Genomic DNA, 15,817 nt, shown 5'->3' on the forward strand with positions numbered 1-15,817 from the left:
TGTTAAGTCAGAGGGGTTCTGCTTAGAATTCTCTGTCTGCTGCTGAGAAGATGACGGAAAAGGCTTACTATTGCTAAACCTGTTTCTTCCACCATTGTTGTTGTTGAAACCTTGTTGAGGTCTCTGTTGATCCTTCCATGAGAAATTAGGGTGATTTCTCCATGAAGGATTATAGGTGTTTCCATAGGGTTCTCCCATGTAATTCACCTCTTCCATTGCTAGGTTCTTAGGATCATAAGCTTCTTCTTTAGAGGAAGCTTCCTTAGTACTGCCTGTTGCTGCTTGCATTTCAGACAGACTCTGAGAAATCATATTGACTTGTTGGGTCAATATTTTATTCTGAGCCAATATGGCATTCAGAGTATCAATCTCAAGAACTCTTTTCTTCTGATTTGTCCCATTATTCACAGGATTCCTTTCAGAAGTGTACATGAATGGGTTATTTGCAACTATTTCAATGAGTTCTTGAGCTTCTGCAGGCGTCTTCTTCAGATGAAGAGATCCTCCAGCAGAGTTATCCAATGACATCTTGGATAGTTCAGACAGACCATCATAGAAAATACCTATGATGCTCCATTCTGAAAGCATGTCAGAAGGGCACCTTTTGATCAATTGCTTGTATCTTTCCCAAGCTTCATAGAGGGACTCTCCATCCTTCTGTCTAAAGGTTTGGACTTCCACTCTGAGCTTACTCAATTTTTGAGGTGGAAAAAACTTTGCCAAGAAGGCATTGACTAGCTTTTCCCAAGAGTTCAGGCTTTCCTTAGGTTGTGAATCCAACCATGTCCTAGCTCTGTCTCTTACAGCAAAAGGAAAAAGCATGAGTCTGTAGACTTCAGGGTCAACCCCATTGGTCTTGACAGTGTCACAGATTTGTAAGAACTCAGCTAAGAACTGATGAGGATCTTCCAATGGAAGTCCATGAAACTTGCAATTTTGTTGCATTAGAGAAACTAATTGAGGCTTAAGCTCAAAGTTGTTTGCTCCAATGGCAGGGATAGAGATGCTTCTCCCATAGAAATCAGGAGTAGGTGCAGTAAAGTCACCAAGCACCTTCCTTGCATTGTTGGCATTGTTGTTTTCGGCTGCCATGGTTTCTTCTTCTTTAAAGAGCTCTGTTAGGCCCTCTAAAGAGAATTGTTCTTTAGCTTCTCTTAGCTTTCTCTTCAAGGTCCTTTCAGGTTCAGGATCAGCTTGAACAAGTAAGCCTTTATCTTTGTTCCTACTCATATGAAAGAGAAGAGAACAAGAAAGTATAGAATCTTCTATGTCACAGTATAGAGATTCCTTAAAGTGTCAGAGGAAAAGAAGAATAGAAGGAGGAGGTGGAGAAGAGAGAATTCGAACTTATCAAGAGGGATAGAGTTCGAATTGCACCTTGATGAGGAGTCTTAGTCCTTTAAATAGAAGGATGTGAAAAGAGGGGAAGAATTTTCGAAAATAAATTAAAAAGATTTTGAAATAAAAAAAAGAAATTTGAAAATTTGATTGAGATTTTCGAAAACTAAGATTGGGAAAGAAATAAAGTGGTTTTTGAAAAAGATTTTGAAATTAGAAAAAGATATGATTGAAAAAAATTAATTTTGAAAAAGATGTAATTGAAAAGATATGTTTGAAAAGATATGATTTAAAATCAATTTAGAAAAAGAAAGTTTTAAAACTAAAGTTGATTACTTGACTAACAAGAAATTAAAAGATATGATTCTAAGATTTAAAATTTTGATCTTTTCTTAATAGGCAAGTAATAACTTGAAAATTTTTGAAGTAAATCTTTAATTGAAGCAAGGATTTTTGAAAATAGTGAAAATAAATATAAAATGGAAAGAAATTGATTTTGAAAGAGATATGATTGAAAATATATTATTTGAAAAAGATTTTATTTTGAAAAATTTTGAAAACTTGAAAAAAATGTGAATTAAAAACAAAATCTTCCCTCTAGTGTCATCCTGGCGTTAAACGCCCAGAATGGTGCCCATTCTGGCGTTTAACACCCAAATCTCTACCTTTTTGGGCGTTAAACGCCCAGCCAGGTGCCCTGGCTGGCGTTTAAACGCCAGTTTTCCTTCTTCACTGGGCGTTTTGAACGCCCAGCTTTTTCTGTTTGATTCCTCTGCTAAATGTTCTGAATCTTCAATTCTCTGTATTATTGACTTGAAAAGACACAATTTTTGAAAATATTTTTGAATTTTTGATGATGAGAAATAACAAAAAATGCAACTAATGATCAAATAAACAATGCATGCAAGACACCAAACTTAGAAATTTTCATATAGGAGACACTAATTTGAGAATGCATATGAGAAACAATAAAACACACAAAACAGGAGAATTTAAAGATCAGAGCAATGAAATCATCAAGAACAACTTGAAGATCAATGAAGAACATGCATGAATTCGAAAAATGCAAGAAGAACAGAAACATGCAATTGACACCAAACTTAAAAATTAATACTAGACTCAAACAAGAAACATAAAATATTTTTTATTTTTATAGTTTTATAAATTTTTTTTATTTTCGAAACTTGAGTGGAAAAGAAAACAGAAGGGATTCAAAATTTTTAATAAGAATTCCAGGAATCATTGCAATGCTAGTCTAAGACTCCGGTCCAGGAACTAGACATGGCTTACTAGCCAGCCAAGCTTTCAATGAAAGCTCCGGTCCAAAACACTAGACATGGCCAATGGCCAGCCAAGCTTTAGCAGATCATTGCTAACAACAGCAAAATTGATAGAAATCAACAAGCTCTTGTGATGATAAGTTGAAACCTCGGTCCAAAAGATTAGACATGGCTTCTCAGCCAGCCAGGCTTCAACAGATCATCATGAAACTCCAGAATTCATTCTTAAAAACTCTGAAGAACAAAATAGAAAATCTTTTTGTATTTTTGAAAATTTTTTCGAAAAATAAAAAAGGAAGAGTACCTAATCTAAGCAACAAGATGAACCGTCAGTTGTCAAAACTCGAACAATCCCCGGCAACGGCGCCAAAAACTTGGTGTTGTTGCCGGACCAAACTTGGCACTGTTGTTGCCGGAAACAAATGCAAAATTATTGTTCGTTCATTCGTTCCTTCCCCGGCAACGGCGCCAAAAACTTGGTGCACGAAATTGTGATCATCAACAATGGCGCCAAAGACTTGGAGCTCTCAAACGTGAATCATACTTTGTCACAATTCCGCACAACTAACCAGCAAGTGCACTGGGTCGTCCAAGTAATAAACCTTACGTGAGTAAGGGTCGATCCCACGGAGATTGTCGGCTTGAAGCAAGCTATGGTCATCTTGTAAATCTCAGTCAGGCGGATTCAGATGGTGATGAAGAATTGATAATTAAAAGATAAATAAAACATAAAATAAAGATAGAGATACTTATGTAATTCATTGGTGGATTTCAGATAAGCGTATGAAGATGCTTTGTTCCCCTTGAACCTCTGCTTTCCTATTGCCTTCTTCCAATCATTCATACTCTTTTCCATGGCAAGCTGTATGTTGGGCATCACCGTTGTCAATGGCTACAATCCTGTCCTCTCAGTGAAAATGTTCAACGCACTCTGTCACAGCACGGCTAATCATTTGTCGATTCTCGATCATGTCGGAATAGAATCCAGTGATTCTTTTGCGTCTGTCACTAACGCCCAACACTCGCGAGTTTGAAGCTTGTCACAGTCATTCAATCCTTGAATCCTACTCGGAATACCACAGACAAGGTTTAGACTTTTCGGATTCTCAAGAATGGCCGCTAATGGATTCTAGCTTATACCACGAAGATTCTGATTAAGGAATCCAAGAGATACACACTCAATCGAAGGTAGAACGGAGGTGGTTGTCAGGCACACGTTCATAGGTGAGAATGATGATGAGTGTCACGGATCATCACATTCATCAAGTTGAAGAACAAGTGATATCTTAGAGAAGAAGTAGGCGTGAATTGAATAGAAAAATAGTAGTAATTGCATTAATTCATGAAGAACAGCAGAGCTCCACACCTTATTCTATGGTGTGTAGAAACTCCACCGTTGAGAATACATAAGAACAAGGTCCAGGCATGGCCATGAGGCCAGCCCCTAAACGTGAAAAGAACTATGAAAGTATGAGTAAAGATCTGAAAAGTGTGTAAAGACAATAGCAAAAGGTCCTATTTATAGAGAACTAGTAGCCTAGGGTTTACAGAAATCAGTAATTAATGCAGAAATCTTCTTCCGGACCCACTTGGTGTGTGCTTGGGATGAGCATTGAAGCTTCCATGTGTAGAGACTTTTCTTGGAGTTAAACGCCAGCTTTTGTGCCAGTTTGGACGTTTAACTCCAGCTTTTGTGCCAGTTTTGGAGTTAAACGCCAGAATTCTTGATCTGACTTAGAACGCCGGTTTGGGTCATCAAATCGCGGGCAAAGTATAGACTATTATACATTGCTGGAAAGACCAGGATGTCTACTTTCCAACGCAATTGAGAGCGCGCCAATTGGGCTTCTGTAGCTCCAGAAAATCCACTTTGAGTGCAGGGAGGTCAGAATCCAACAGCATCTGCAGTCCTTTTTCAGCCTCTGAATCAGATTTTTGCTCAGGTCCCTCAATTTTAGCGAGAAAATACCTGAAATCACAGAAAAACACACAAACTCATAGTAAAGTCCAGAAGAGTGATTTTTAAATAAAGACTAATAAAAACATAATAAAAACTAACTAAAATATACTAAAAACATACTAAAAACAATACCAAAAAGCGTATAAATTATCCGCTCATCATCAGTCAAACCAAGCTTTTTGATAGTGGATGCAGGTATTAGGTTGATACTTGCCCCAAGATCACATAGAGATGTCTTGGTACAAGCACCCTCTAATGTGCATGGTATCATAAAGCTTTCGGGGTCTTTAAGCTTCTCTGGCAAGCTTTTCAGAATGACTGCACTGCATTCTTCAGTGAGGTAAACTTTTTCAGTTTCTCTCCAATCCTTCTTATGACTTAAGATCTCTTTCATAAACTTAGCATAAGAGGGTATTTGGTCAAGTGCCTCTGCAAACGGAATCTTTATTTCAAGAGTCCTGAGATAGTCTGCAAAGCGGGCAAATTATTTATCCTGTTCTGCTTGGTAGAGTTTCTGAGGATAAGGCATCTTGGCTTTATATTCTTTAACCTTAGTTGCTGCAGGTTTATTTCCCACAGAAGGGGTTGGAGAAACTTGCTTTAGGGGGTTGCTATCAGCACTTGCAGGTGTCTGATCCTTTATTGGCGTTTGAACGCCAGAATTGGGTGCTGCATGGGCGTTTAACGCTAGATTGCCACCATTTTCTGGCGTTTGGACACCAGAACTGGCCATCTCTTGGGTGTTTAATGCCACTTTCTTACCCTTTTCTGGCGTTTGAACGCCAGAATCATTCCTCTCTGGGCTCTTACTGTCTTCAGAGGGATTTTGGGCAGTGGGTTGGTCATCCTCTGTCAATTGTTCCTTTCTTGGATTTTTGCTGCTTTGAGTTGAGACATTCAATGTCTTCCCACTCCTTAATTGAACAGCTTGGCATTCTTCTGTTATTTGTTTACGTAGCTGCTGTCTTGTCTGATCCAATTGTGCTTCCATATTCTGGTTAGCATTTTTAGTGTCTTGGAGCATCTCTTTGAATTCTGCAAACTGTTTTGTTATAATAAGTAATTGCTGATTTAGTTCAGCAACTTGTTCTTGAGGACTAAGTTCAGTGGATACTGCTTTAGCTTCTTCTTTCATGGAGGACCCACTACTTAAGTATAGATATTGATTTCTAGCAACTATATTAATGAGCTCTTGAGCCTCTTCAATTATCTTTTTCATATGTATAGATCCATCAGCTGAGTGGTCTAGAGATATTTGGGCCTTTTCTGTAAGCCCATAGTAAAAGATATCCAACTGCACCCATTCTGAAAATATTTCAGAGGGGAATTTCCTTAGCATCCCTCTGTACCTCTCCCAGGCATTATAAAGGGATTCATTATCCTCTTTTTTAAAGCCTTGGATGTCCAGCCTTAGCTGTGTCATCCTTTTTGGAGGGAAATATTGATTCAAGAATTTGTCTGATAACTATTTTCATGTTCTTATGCTTGCTGTGGGTTGGTTATTTAACCACCTCTTAGCTTGATCTTTTACAGCAAATAGAAACAGTAATAATCTGTAGACATCCTGATCTACTTCCTTATCACGTACTGTGTCAGCAATTTATAAGAACTGTGCCAGAAACTCAGTAGGTTCTTCCTGTGGAAGACCGTAATACTGGCAATTTTGCTGCACCATGATAATGAGCTGAGGATTTAGCTCAAAACTGCTTGCTCTGATGGGGGTTATACAGATACTATTCCCATAGAAAGCATTAGTAGGGTTAGCATATGACCCCAGAGTCCTTCTGGACTATTCATTTCTACTTAGGTCCATGATGGAGAAAGGGAGATGATGTGGATTGCAAATAGGATATATTTTTGTTTTTATTTACTTTAATTAAGGATAAACCAAATTAAAGCAGGATAAAATAAATTAATTGGAAACTAGAATATAAATTCCAAAAACTAAAAGAGAAAAATAAAAAAAATGAAAAAAAAATTCGAATACTAAAGTGATTAATTAACTAAAAAGATTTGAAAAATTTTGGATATGATTTTCAAAAAAAATGAAGAGAGAGAAAGTGGTTAGGGGGTTTTGAAAAAGATATGTCTTAAAATTAAAGATACTTATAAAAATAAATAGATAAAAGAAAAGATTTGAGAAAAAATATGATTTTGAAATTTTAAAGATTGAAACTTTATTAACAAGGAAACACCAAACTTAAAATTTTTCAATCAAAAAAATAAAATAAGACAAGTAATTCGAAAATTATGAGTAAGAAAAAGATTTTAACAAATTTTATAAAAGATTTTTGGAAAATATAAAAAGAAATTTAAAAATAAGAATTTATTTTGAAAAAGATTTAAGAAGATAAATTTTTAAAATTAAAATTTTAACTTGCCTAACAAGAAACTACCAAATTTTAAAAATTTTGACTAAATCAACCTAAGGAATTCGAAAATAATGAGCAAATAAAGGAAAAGATATTTTTTTTTTGAATTTTTGAATTTAATGAGGAAAGAGAAAAACAATAAAATGACACCAAACTTAGAATTTTTAGATAAAAAAAAAAAAACAAACAAGAAAACTTTGAACGTCAAGATGAACACCAAGAACAAATTTTGAAAATTTTTTAAGGAAATAAGGGAACCAAACTTAAAAAATTTTATACTTTGGACACTAATAATTCGAAATTGCACAAGAAAAACAAGGAAAAACACAAAATAAGAAAAACTAAAGATCAAACAAGAAAAAGAAACAAGAACAGCTTGAAGATCAATGAAGAACACAATGCATATATTTTCGAAAATTAAAGAGAAATTAAAACATGCAATTGACACCAAACTTAAAGCATGAAACTAAACTCAAACAAAAAACTCAATTATCAGTTTATTAAAAATTTTCAAAAAAATTTTAGAAAAAGAAAACAAGGATTTTGAAAATTTAACCAAAAACAATAATAGAAGACGTAATTTTAGTGACTCTAAACCAAAAAGATAAACTTTTCCTAATCTAAGCAACAAAATAAACCGTCAGTTGTCCAAACTCGAACAATCCCCGGCAACGGCGCCAAAAACTTGGTGCACGAAATTGTGATTACACTTTTCACAACTCCGCACAACTAACCAGCAAGTGCACTGGGTCGTCCAAGTAATACCTTACGTGAGTAAGGATCGATCCCACGGAGATTGTCGGCTTGAAGCAAGCTATGGTTATTTTGTAAATCTTAGTCAGGAGATTAATGATAAGAATGATTGTATTTATGAAAAATAAATAACATGAAATAAATAGTACTTGTGATTCAGTAATGAGAAACAGGCTGAGGTTCCGGAGATGCTCTGTCATCTAAATCTCTGCTTTCCTACTGTCTTCTTCTCCAAACACGCATGGCTTCCTTCAATGGCAAGCTGTATCATCCTCTCGGATGAAAAATACCAGGTACAATCTCTGCACGACTAATCAACTGTCGGATTTCTCGTCTCGGATGAAAAATACCATGTACAGCTACCGCACGGCTAATCATCTGTCGGTTCCCACTAGCGTCGAAATAGGACCCTTGTCCTTTTACACACTGTCACTGCGCCCAACATTCGCAGGTTTGAAGCTCGTCACAGTCATCCCTTCCCAGATCCTACTCGGAATACCACAGACAAGGTTTAGACTTTCTGGATCCCAGGAATGCTGCCAATTGGTTCTAGCCTATACCACGAAGGTTCTGACCTCCGGACTCGGTCCGTGGATTAGAGACCCAAGAGATACGCACTCAAGCTGTCGCCCAATGACTATGTTGAGCTCAGATAGAATAGAAGTAATTGTTAGGTACTCGTTCATAGAATTGAGATTAATGATGAGTGTCACGGATCATATTATTCCCTAGATTGAAGTACGAGTGAGTATCTTGGAATAGAATCAAGCATGATTGAATAGAAAACAGTAGTAATTGCATTAATCCATTGAAACACAGCAGAGCTCCTCACCCCCACCTATGGGGTTTATAGACTCATGCCGTAAAAGATACAATATGAAGTGTGAAATGTCATTCGTTACAAAATAAATCTCTAAAAGTAGTTTTTATACTAAACTAGTAACTTAGGTTTACAGAAAATGAGTAACTAAGTGCAGATAGTGCAGAAATCTACTTTCGGAACCCACTTGGTGCGTTTCTGGGCTGAGCTTTCAAGCTTTCACGTGCATATGCCCAAATTTGGAGTTAAACGCCACCCTGGGTGCCAAAATGGGCGTTTAACGCCAAGAATTATGCCAGTTCTGGTGTTTTACGCCAGAAAGTTTTAGGCTGGCTTTCAATGCCAGTTTGGGCCATCAAATCTCGGCAAAAGTATAGACTATTATACATTGTTGAAAAGCCCAAGATGTCTAATTTTTAACGCAATTGAGAGCGCGCCAATTGGGCTTTTATAGCTCCAGAAAATCTACTTCGAGTGTAGGAGGGTCAGAATCCAACAGCATCTGCAGTCCTTTTTCAGCCTCTGAATCAGATTTTTGCTCAGGTTCCTCAATTTTAGCTAGAAAACACCTGAAATCACAGAAAAACACACAAACTCATAGCAAAGTCCAGAAATATATTTTTTGAATAAAAACTAATAAAAATATAATAAAAAATAATTAAATCATGCTAAAAACTATGTAAAAATAATGCCAAAAAGGGTATAAATTATCCGCTTATCGCATTCCAAAGGTGGGTTAGTAAATTCCAGTAACCGCTTTATCGTGCTAGGTTGCCATGGATTGAATCATGCTTACTTATGCACGGGCTATAACTAATTCCTTGATATTGATGTAGACTATGAACCTGGTCTTCCGCCCGACCGACGAAATGAATCTGTCCAGAGTGGAGTTAGTCATCTCTACGTACATCTTCACGCGACATCTTCCAAAGAGGTATGCACTCCCTCAACACTGGTGAACACGCTTATCACGTCACACTTCCCCCGGATATTCCCATCTTGGGTCAACGGCCATGTTGCCGCCGTTCTGTTTTCAACTACGTTGTATTACTTTGATGAGTTGATGTAACTGTATATGTTGATGACAGCAAGATTCTGATTGACGTCGGGGATTGCTATGCAACTCGGGGAGCGCTCATGACTCTGGAACCCAAGATAGAGGTTGTGGATGATGTGAGTACCTATAATTAAACTCATTTTTTTTCAATCCCGTGATATCCTGGTTGACTCAAATACTATCAATTACCCATTGTATCGGTGTATCTGTGTTGATGTGACTATAGGTGTTGAATAGCGTGGTTTGCATGCTCACCGCTGCATCGAATCAACATACTTGGTTCCTGCCGACGACAATCATGGTAAGAAACGTTATTCAGGCTTGTACCTCCATTTAGGGAATAATTCAGATGAGCATATTTTGTTGCGCTTTATGTGTACTTATGTCTTGTAAAATAGAATAACGATAGTAAACTAGACGTATATCACTGTCCACACTTGGACAGTTTTTTATGAACCCCCAATAAGTGTTACTGAATAGAATTTAGGTGGTCGTTAACATGGTTATGATTAATGCAGAATGTTCCAACGAATTACCCTTAAAATAGAATAGCATAATTAGAAAATCTAGCTAATACCATTGTATATAAAAATTTCCAACCAATGTAGAATTTATGTATTCTCTTGATAGAAGAACAGAAAACATTCTGTTAAGGAAGCCATTAGTCATCTTTGAACCTAAATCAACATTTCCTATTCAAAAAACTAATTAAAATTTACAAACTTGAGATCTAATTTCCGGTTTAGTTAAACTCCAAAAGTTAATTAAGCTAACTACAGTTACATATTTAACTTAAAATAATATATAATTTAAAAGTTTGTAGTAAGCACTGACCCAAAAGTTATTACAGATAAGAACTTACTTTTGCTATCTTAAAAAAAATGATTAGATAAGAGGATCCACCTCAAATTCAACTATGACATGCAATATGCACAAGGATCTGTCACTTCTGAGGTGTGAAAATGATGACTGGACTCTGCAGCAAATTTTTGAACTTCACTCCAATGCAGACCAACAGGGCACTTTGACACCTCACTAATTTGTTTGATTAAGACTAATACATAAGTCAACAAAACTTACTATATGGCTAAAGGATATTCACACATCACAACAAATATTATAAAAGATACTATAGAGAAACTGTTATTATTTAGAGACTCATTGAGATTATTATTTAATCCTTCAATGATTCTCAATCAATAAAATTTGTTACATTCAATAAGATAACCATAGTTACATTATGTTATAAGAATACTACAAAGACATACATAGTTAAACTCATAATTTATATTCATAACTAAGCATATTTTGAGAGAGGAAGATGATTTTTGAAGTATGATAAGTTCAGATAGTTACACCTACAAATTTTCAAGGAAAATTCAGGTGAAGCATAACTAAATGGAAAGCTTGAAGGAGAAAAGATGAAGCTCTTCCTTCATCTCCCTAAAGGCACATGTTTTCGTGTGATTTTCTGCCATAATTCACATTAAAAATGAATGATTAAAAGGGAGAACACTACAAGGTTTTTAATAATTAGTGGAGGTTTATTAGTGAGAATTTTTAAAAACCTACACAAAATATTTCATTTGTGGCAAATTATAAAACTCCCTTGCATAATTATTAAACATCCCCCACTATTGCACATAATTAAAATTCCCAACCCCTCCAAACAAACCTTAGCAGCCGTCGCCGTGTGAGAGAGAAGATCTCGTCAAAACGTGCGAGGTTAGTTTCAACCCAAAGCTCGCAGCCATCGCCTCCTCCATCGCCACCGCCATCACCATCACTATATCCATTCGTGTCTTTGCCGCCACCGCCACCAAATGCTTCGATAATCTCTTTTCCTATTGTCTCATCCGTCGATGCATCGTCTCGTTTGGTTGCGAGGCGGTAACTTTTGAGATTTCCCTCTCTCTCTCTCGCTATCTCTTTCTCTCTCTTTTCGTTCTTCGTGGAATCTTTTCGATTACTTCTCTGATCTGGTTTGATTTATTACTTCTCTAATTTTAGATTTGGCTTTTGTTACTTTTGCGATTATTCAGTGAACTTGATGGCAAGACAATTAGTCTAGATATTGTTGCTTATGGATTTTGCGAGAAAATTTTTGTTTTTATCTAGCAATTCAAGGAATCAGTGATTTTCGGCAATATCTGAAGTTTGATTTCTATACATATGCATGACACTCTTTTTTTAATATGATATCCTTTATTTTATGCTAACGTATAATTTCTTGGATGTTGTCCTTGTTAACTCAGAGGAAGTGTTCGATGATATCCTCATAAAAGTTCAAGGTTCTTTTTTAGTTTTTCTTTCATTTTCTATGGATAGATTTGTTTTCTCTGATTTATGCTATTGGAGATTTATTACTCTCTCCATTTGATTTTGTAAATAACTAAATATGCTTTCACCTTTGTTAATTTAATTTTGTTGATGCAATTTCATTATGGAATGATAATATAAAGCTGATTTATTGCTTCTTTTTCTGCTAAAAATTTGTTAAAAACTTAATTCTCTTTTTTATTTAACTCTGTATTCTTATTGTCGCTTGGTTCAAATTGTTGCAGAAGATGGATAATTCTAAGAATCTATTGTATATAGAGAATCTGATGGAGGAATTTGTCACCAGCTTTAATAAAGTGACACAAAATTTTGATATGCTTAAAATGTGCCCCTGCCAATCCAGGTATATGCTTAAAATGTGTATTGTTTTCTGCTATATGACTATGTATGTTAATTCATGGTTAAGATAGATATATAAAAATGATTGGTTACAAGTTGCAACTTGCATTTAACACATTGAAAGGGTTGTGAAGATAATGTAGCTATTAACTTGGCAAAGAGATGTTTGAATGAAAAATTGTACAAAATTTTACCAAAGGTAACATTTTAAGCTTTTTATTTATTATGTGCTTGACATTTTACCAAAGGCTGATGTTGTTATTAATTAATAGTATTTATTTATTAGAGCAGATTTCATATGAAAAGACAGCCACTAATAATAATAGCAGAGGTAGAGGCAGAGCTTGTGACACAGACTTCTGTATACCACTGGTCAATTGAAGGTGAGATAATAGTAATATGTTTAACCTTAATACTTTGGCTCCTCTATACTTCCCATGTATGCATATTCTCACTCATTGTGCTTGTAGCTTGATTGAAAGTTATTGACTGCATGTTTTATGGGATAGAATTAGACGCCTAGTATCTAGTTGGTGTAAAAATCATGATCTTTATAGGAGAGTTCCCTCATGTTCAGAGATTGGAAGGCTATGCTTTTAGATAAATATTTTGTTTTTTGTTTTTGCTTTTGTATAGGGGATCTCTTATCCCCCATTTTATTTTATCTTGCTCCTGCATGTACATAGGGCATACTTTGACTTTTATGTGTTAGATGAAATTTAATTTTTCTTTTGGACAGGTTTCTGGAAATGATAATCCTTCAGTTCTGATATCTTCTGTCTCAAAGACACTTAATTCTGGTCAAATTTTATTGAAGCTGCATGTTATTGAGCTGGGTGCACAGCCAGGTCTGCATATTTTTGCCTCTCACACCTGTCTCCTATGTTTTTATTCTATGGCAACATGCCTCAACACAATTAGTCTAGATATTTTCTCCTTCGAGCTACTGCTAGTATTCTTCTTCTTCTTCTTCTCCATATTATTTGATTCATTAGTGACTCACGTAGTATATTCTCAAAAATAGATTGTTTAATGCTCCTTCTTGTATTCATACTTTATACTTTATACTACACCTTTATGCTTTCAGGTTCTGGATATATTACTAGGACATAACGATGCACTATTTCAGCGAGCACAATTGAAAGCCCTTGTTTCAATCCATAGCCAAAAGGTAATCTCTATTCAAATCCATAGCCAAAGGACTGCTAATTCTTTGGGATATAGCTGAATCTAAAATCGTGTTCACTGGTGGAGGAAAGGATCTCCAAATGAAGGATCAAGGTAGTGACTCATCCATTGAACCAGACACCAATGTTCCATCCGATAGTATTGAACAAAATCTTAGTGACAAAGAGATAAGTGCTCTGTGCTGGGCGTCTTTGAGTGGGTCCATTCTTGCTGTGGGATACTTAGATGGAGATATCCTTTTCTGAAATTTATCATCCACAGCACCTTCTAAAGGTCAACAAACTTCATCTAAAAATGTTGTTAAGCTACAATTGTCAAGTGCAGAAAGAAGACTCCCGGTAATTGTCTTGCAATGATCCAGCAACCAAAAATCCCATAGTGATTGTGATGGATAGTTGTTTGTCTACGGTGGTGATGAAATTGGATTTGAAGAAGTTTTCACTGTGAGTAATTTGTTCATGGCTATTACTATTTGGTTTTCAAATTTAAAATTTGTATCTTTTTCTTTTTGTTAGAATTTGGCCATTCATGTGCCTTCAAATAGAATAAAATATTATACTTGCTATCCTTCATTATATAAGTTAAATTTGAACATGTGTCAAGCCTAACTGGCTCTTGCATGATGTGGCATGTGAGATATAGCCATTCTTGCATAAAGGAACATATTGTAAATGTAATGTTAAAATCTATGATTTTGTCTTTGACTTGTAAGCTATAGCTCAAACTTTAGCAGACAGAGTTTGTGACATATAAAAATGAAGTGTGTCCTCTGTCACTTTGCATCTGATCCTCAAAAAGACAAGCTAAGACAGTCGTACAACATCAGTTAAAAATGTAAGAATGTCTAGAAACTATAGCAACTAGAAATATTTAATGGTAACATCCTTTTGTTTAAAAATTATATTATAATCTAATCATTCTTATATACCTAATGAGATTTTGCAGGAAATATTTAAAATGGAGAATATTCCATATGATATAGTCAATCTGGTTGATTACCCTCGCATTAACTAAATTATGGGTGTGCCTCCTGTATATTTTCATTAATTTCTTACCCTTTATCAACAGAATTTCTAACAACCAATTATAAATGTATGATGCTATTGACTTTGTTGTGGGAAAATCTTTTTTCATTTGTCATAAACATTGAATTGATGATATTCCACTTTTCACTAGGTTTTTTTTTAAACCATATTTGTTGTGTTCCCCTAAACTTTAAAGTATTGTTGCAGGTTTTAACTCTTGAATGGTCATCTGGGATGGAGACAGTAAAATGCATTAGTCGTGCAGACCTTACCCTTAGTGGCTCTTTTGTAGACTTGATTTTACTGCCAAGAGCCGGAGCAATGGAGCTGAAAGAGAAGTTGCCTATCTTAGAGACCAAGTAAGTGAAAGTTTAATTTTGATGTTATATGTGCTATACCGAATAACTTCAACACTCTGTGTTAGACAAGAAGTATTTGGTTTGATACATTGTATGGTTGAATTTCTGTTGTGGCTGAAATGATCATTTGACATTGACAAGGGATTGTTCCATTGATATTGTGTTTCAGATTGAACCTCAACTTTTATCCCGAAAAAATGTTATGATCGCCACCCACGGAAACTCCCTAAGATCCATTATCATGTATCTCGACAAGTTAACTTCCCAAAAGGTAATTGTAGTATGCTGAGTTATGGTGCCTTAAGTTCATATATCACACTAAATAGTTATTATTTATTTATTTAGTGTTTTTCTTCTAACTTTTCTATAGGTCATTAGTTTGGAACTGTCAACTGGAATTCTCATACTGTATATTTTCAAAGAGGGAAGATTCATTAGGAGGGGGAGTCCCATAGGACCACAGGAAGTTGGGGTTTATGCTTACACCAAGGTATCTAGTGCATAAAAATAGTAATTATTATGTAGAACAATACCATATTCAATTATGTTTGGAATTATTGATATTGAGAATTTTTTTATATATAGAATATATGTTTTATATTGAGGAATTGTGTTATAAAAGATTTAGTTTTTAAATTTTGATATTAAAAAATAAATTTCTAATTTGAGAGTATGTAAATGAGATGAGATTAATGAATGATTTGAAATTAAAAATAAATAAATAATTATAGGATTGTGGAAGTTTGAAAATCTCACAAAATAGTTAATTTTTTTAAAATTAAAAAATCAATTTGTGGGGATTTTAAACTGCCACAAAAGTGATTTAAAATTGTCACAAAAGTCTAATATAAAACCCGCCACTGAATAAATTGTGGAGGTTTTTAAAACCCCCCACAAAAGACCTCGTGGCACCTCAAATTTTGGAGGTTTTGAAAACCTCCACAAACCATTTGGTGGGGGTTATAAACCTCCACAAATAAGAGAAA

The 15,817-nt window shown here is 35.3% G+C and overlaps 1 protein-coding gene, 1 non-coding gene and 1 pseudogene across 2 annotated transcripts; all 3 read left to right on the forward strand.

The window, feature by feature from the left end:
- Positions 1–586: 586 nt before the first annotated feature.
- On the forward strand, positions 587–690 carry LOC148547544 (small nucleolar RNA R71). Its single transcript, XR_015898860.1, has one exon. It is a non-coding gene; the product is annotated as a small nucleolar RNA R71 (small nucleolar RNA).
- Positions 691–9,362: 8,672 nt separating this feature from the next.
- LOC148547545 (uncharacterized) lies at positions 9,363–11,862 on the forward strand. The gene is made up of 4 exons (XM_088496302.1): positions 9,363–9,457; positions 9,612–9,696; positions 9,807–9,881; positions 11,836–11,862. The coding sequence occupies exons 1-4, from the start codon at positions 9,363–9,365 to the stop codon at positions 11,860–11,862; spliced, it is 282 nt and encodes a 93-aa protein (XP_088352428.1).
- A 1,218-nt stretch (positions 11,863–13,080) lies between these two features.
- On the forward strand, positions 13,081–14,835 carry LOC107613859 (uncharacterized; annotated as a pseudogene).
- The last annotated feature ends 982 nt before the right edge of the window (positions 14,836–15,817 follow it).

The sequence above is a fragment of the Arachis ipaensis genome, chromosome B8 (genome assembly GCF_059453495.1).
Source record: "Arachis ipaensis isolate K30076 ecotype BB chromosome B8, ASM5945349v1, whole genome shotgun sequence".
NCBI classification, from domain to species: Eukaryota; Viridiplantae; Streptophyta; class Magnoliopsida; order Fabales; family Fabaceae; genus Arachis; species Arachis ipaensis.

Excerpts from the sequence above, each read along its gene's own strand:
- LOC148547545 (XM_088496302.1), top strand. The coding sequence starts at position 9,363 with ATGAACCTGGTCTTCCGCCCGACCGACGAAATGAATCTGTCCAGAGTG. Across the intron at positions 9,458-9,611 it reads ACGCGACATCTTCCAAAGAG|CAAGATTCTGATTGACGTCG; the intron begins GTATGCACTCCC and ends TGTTGATGACAG. Across the intron at positions 9,697-9,806 it reads AGATAGAGGTTGTGGATGAT|GTGTTGAATAGCGTGGTTTG; the intron begins GTGAGTACCTAT and ends ATGTGACTATAG.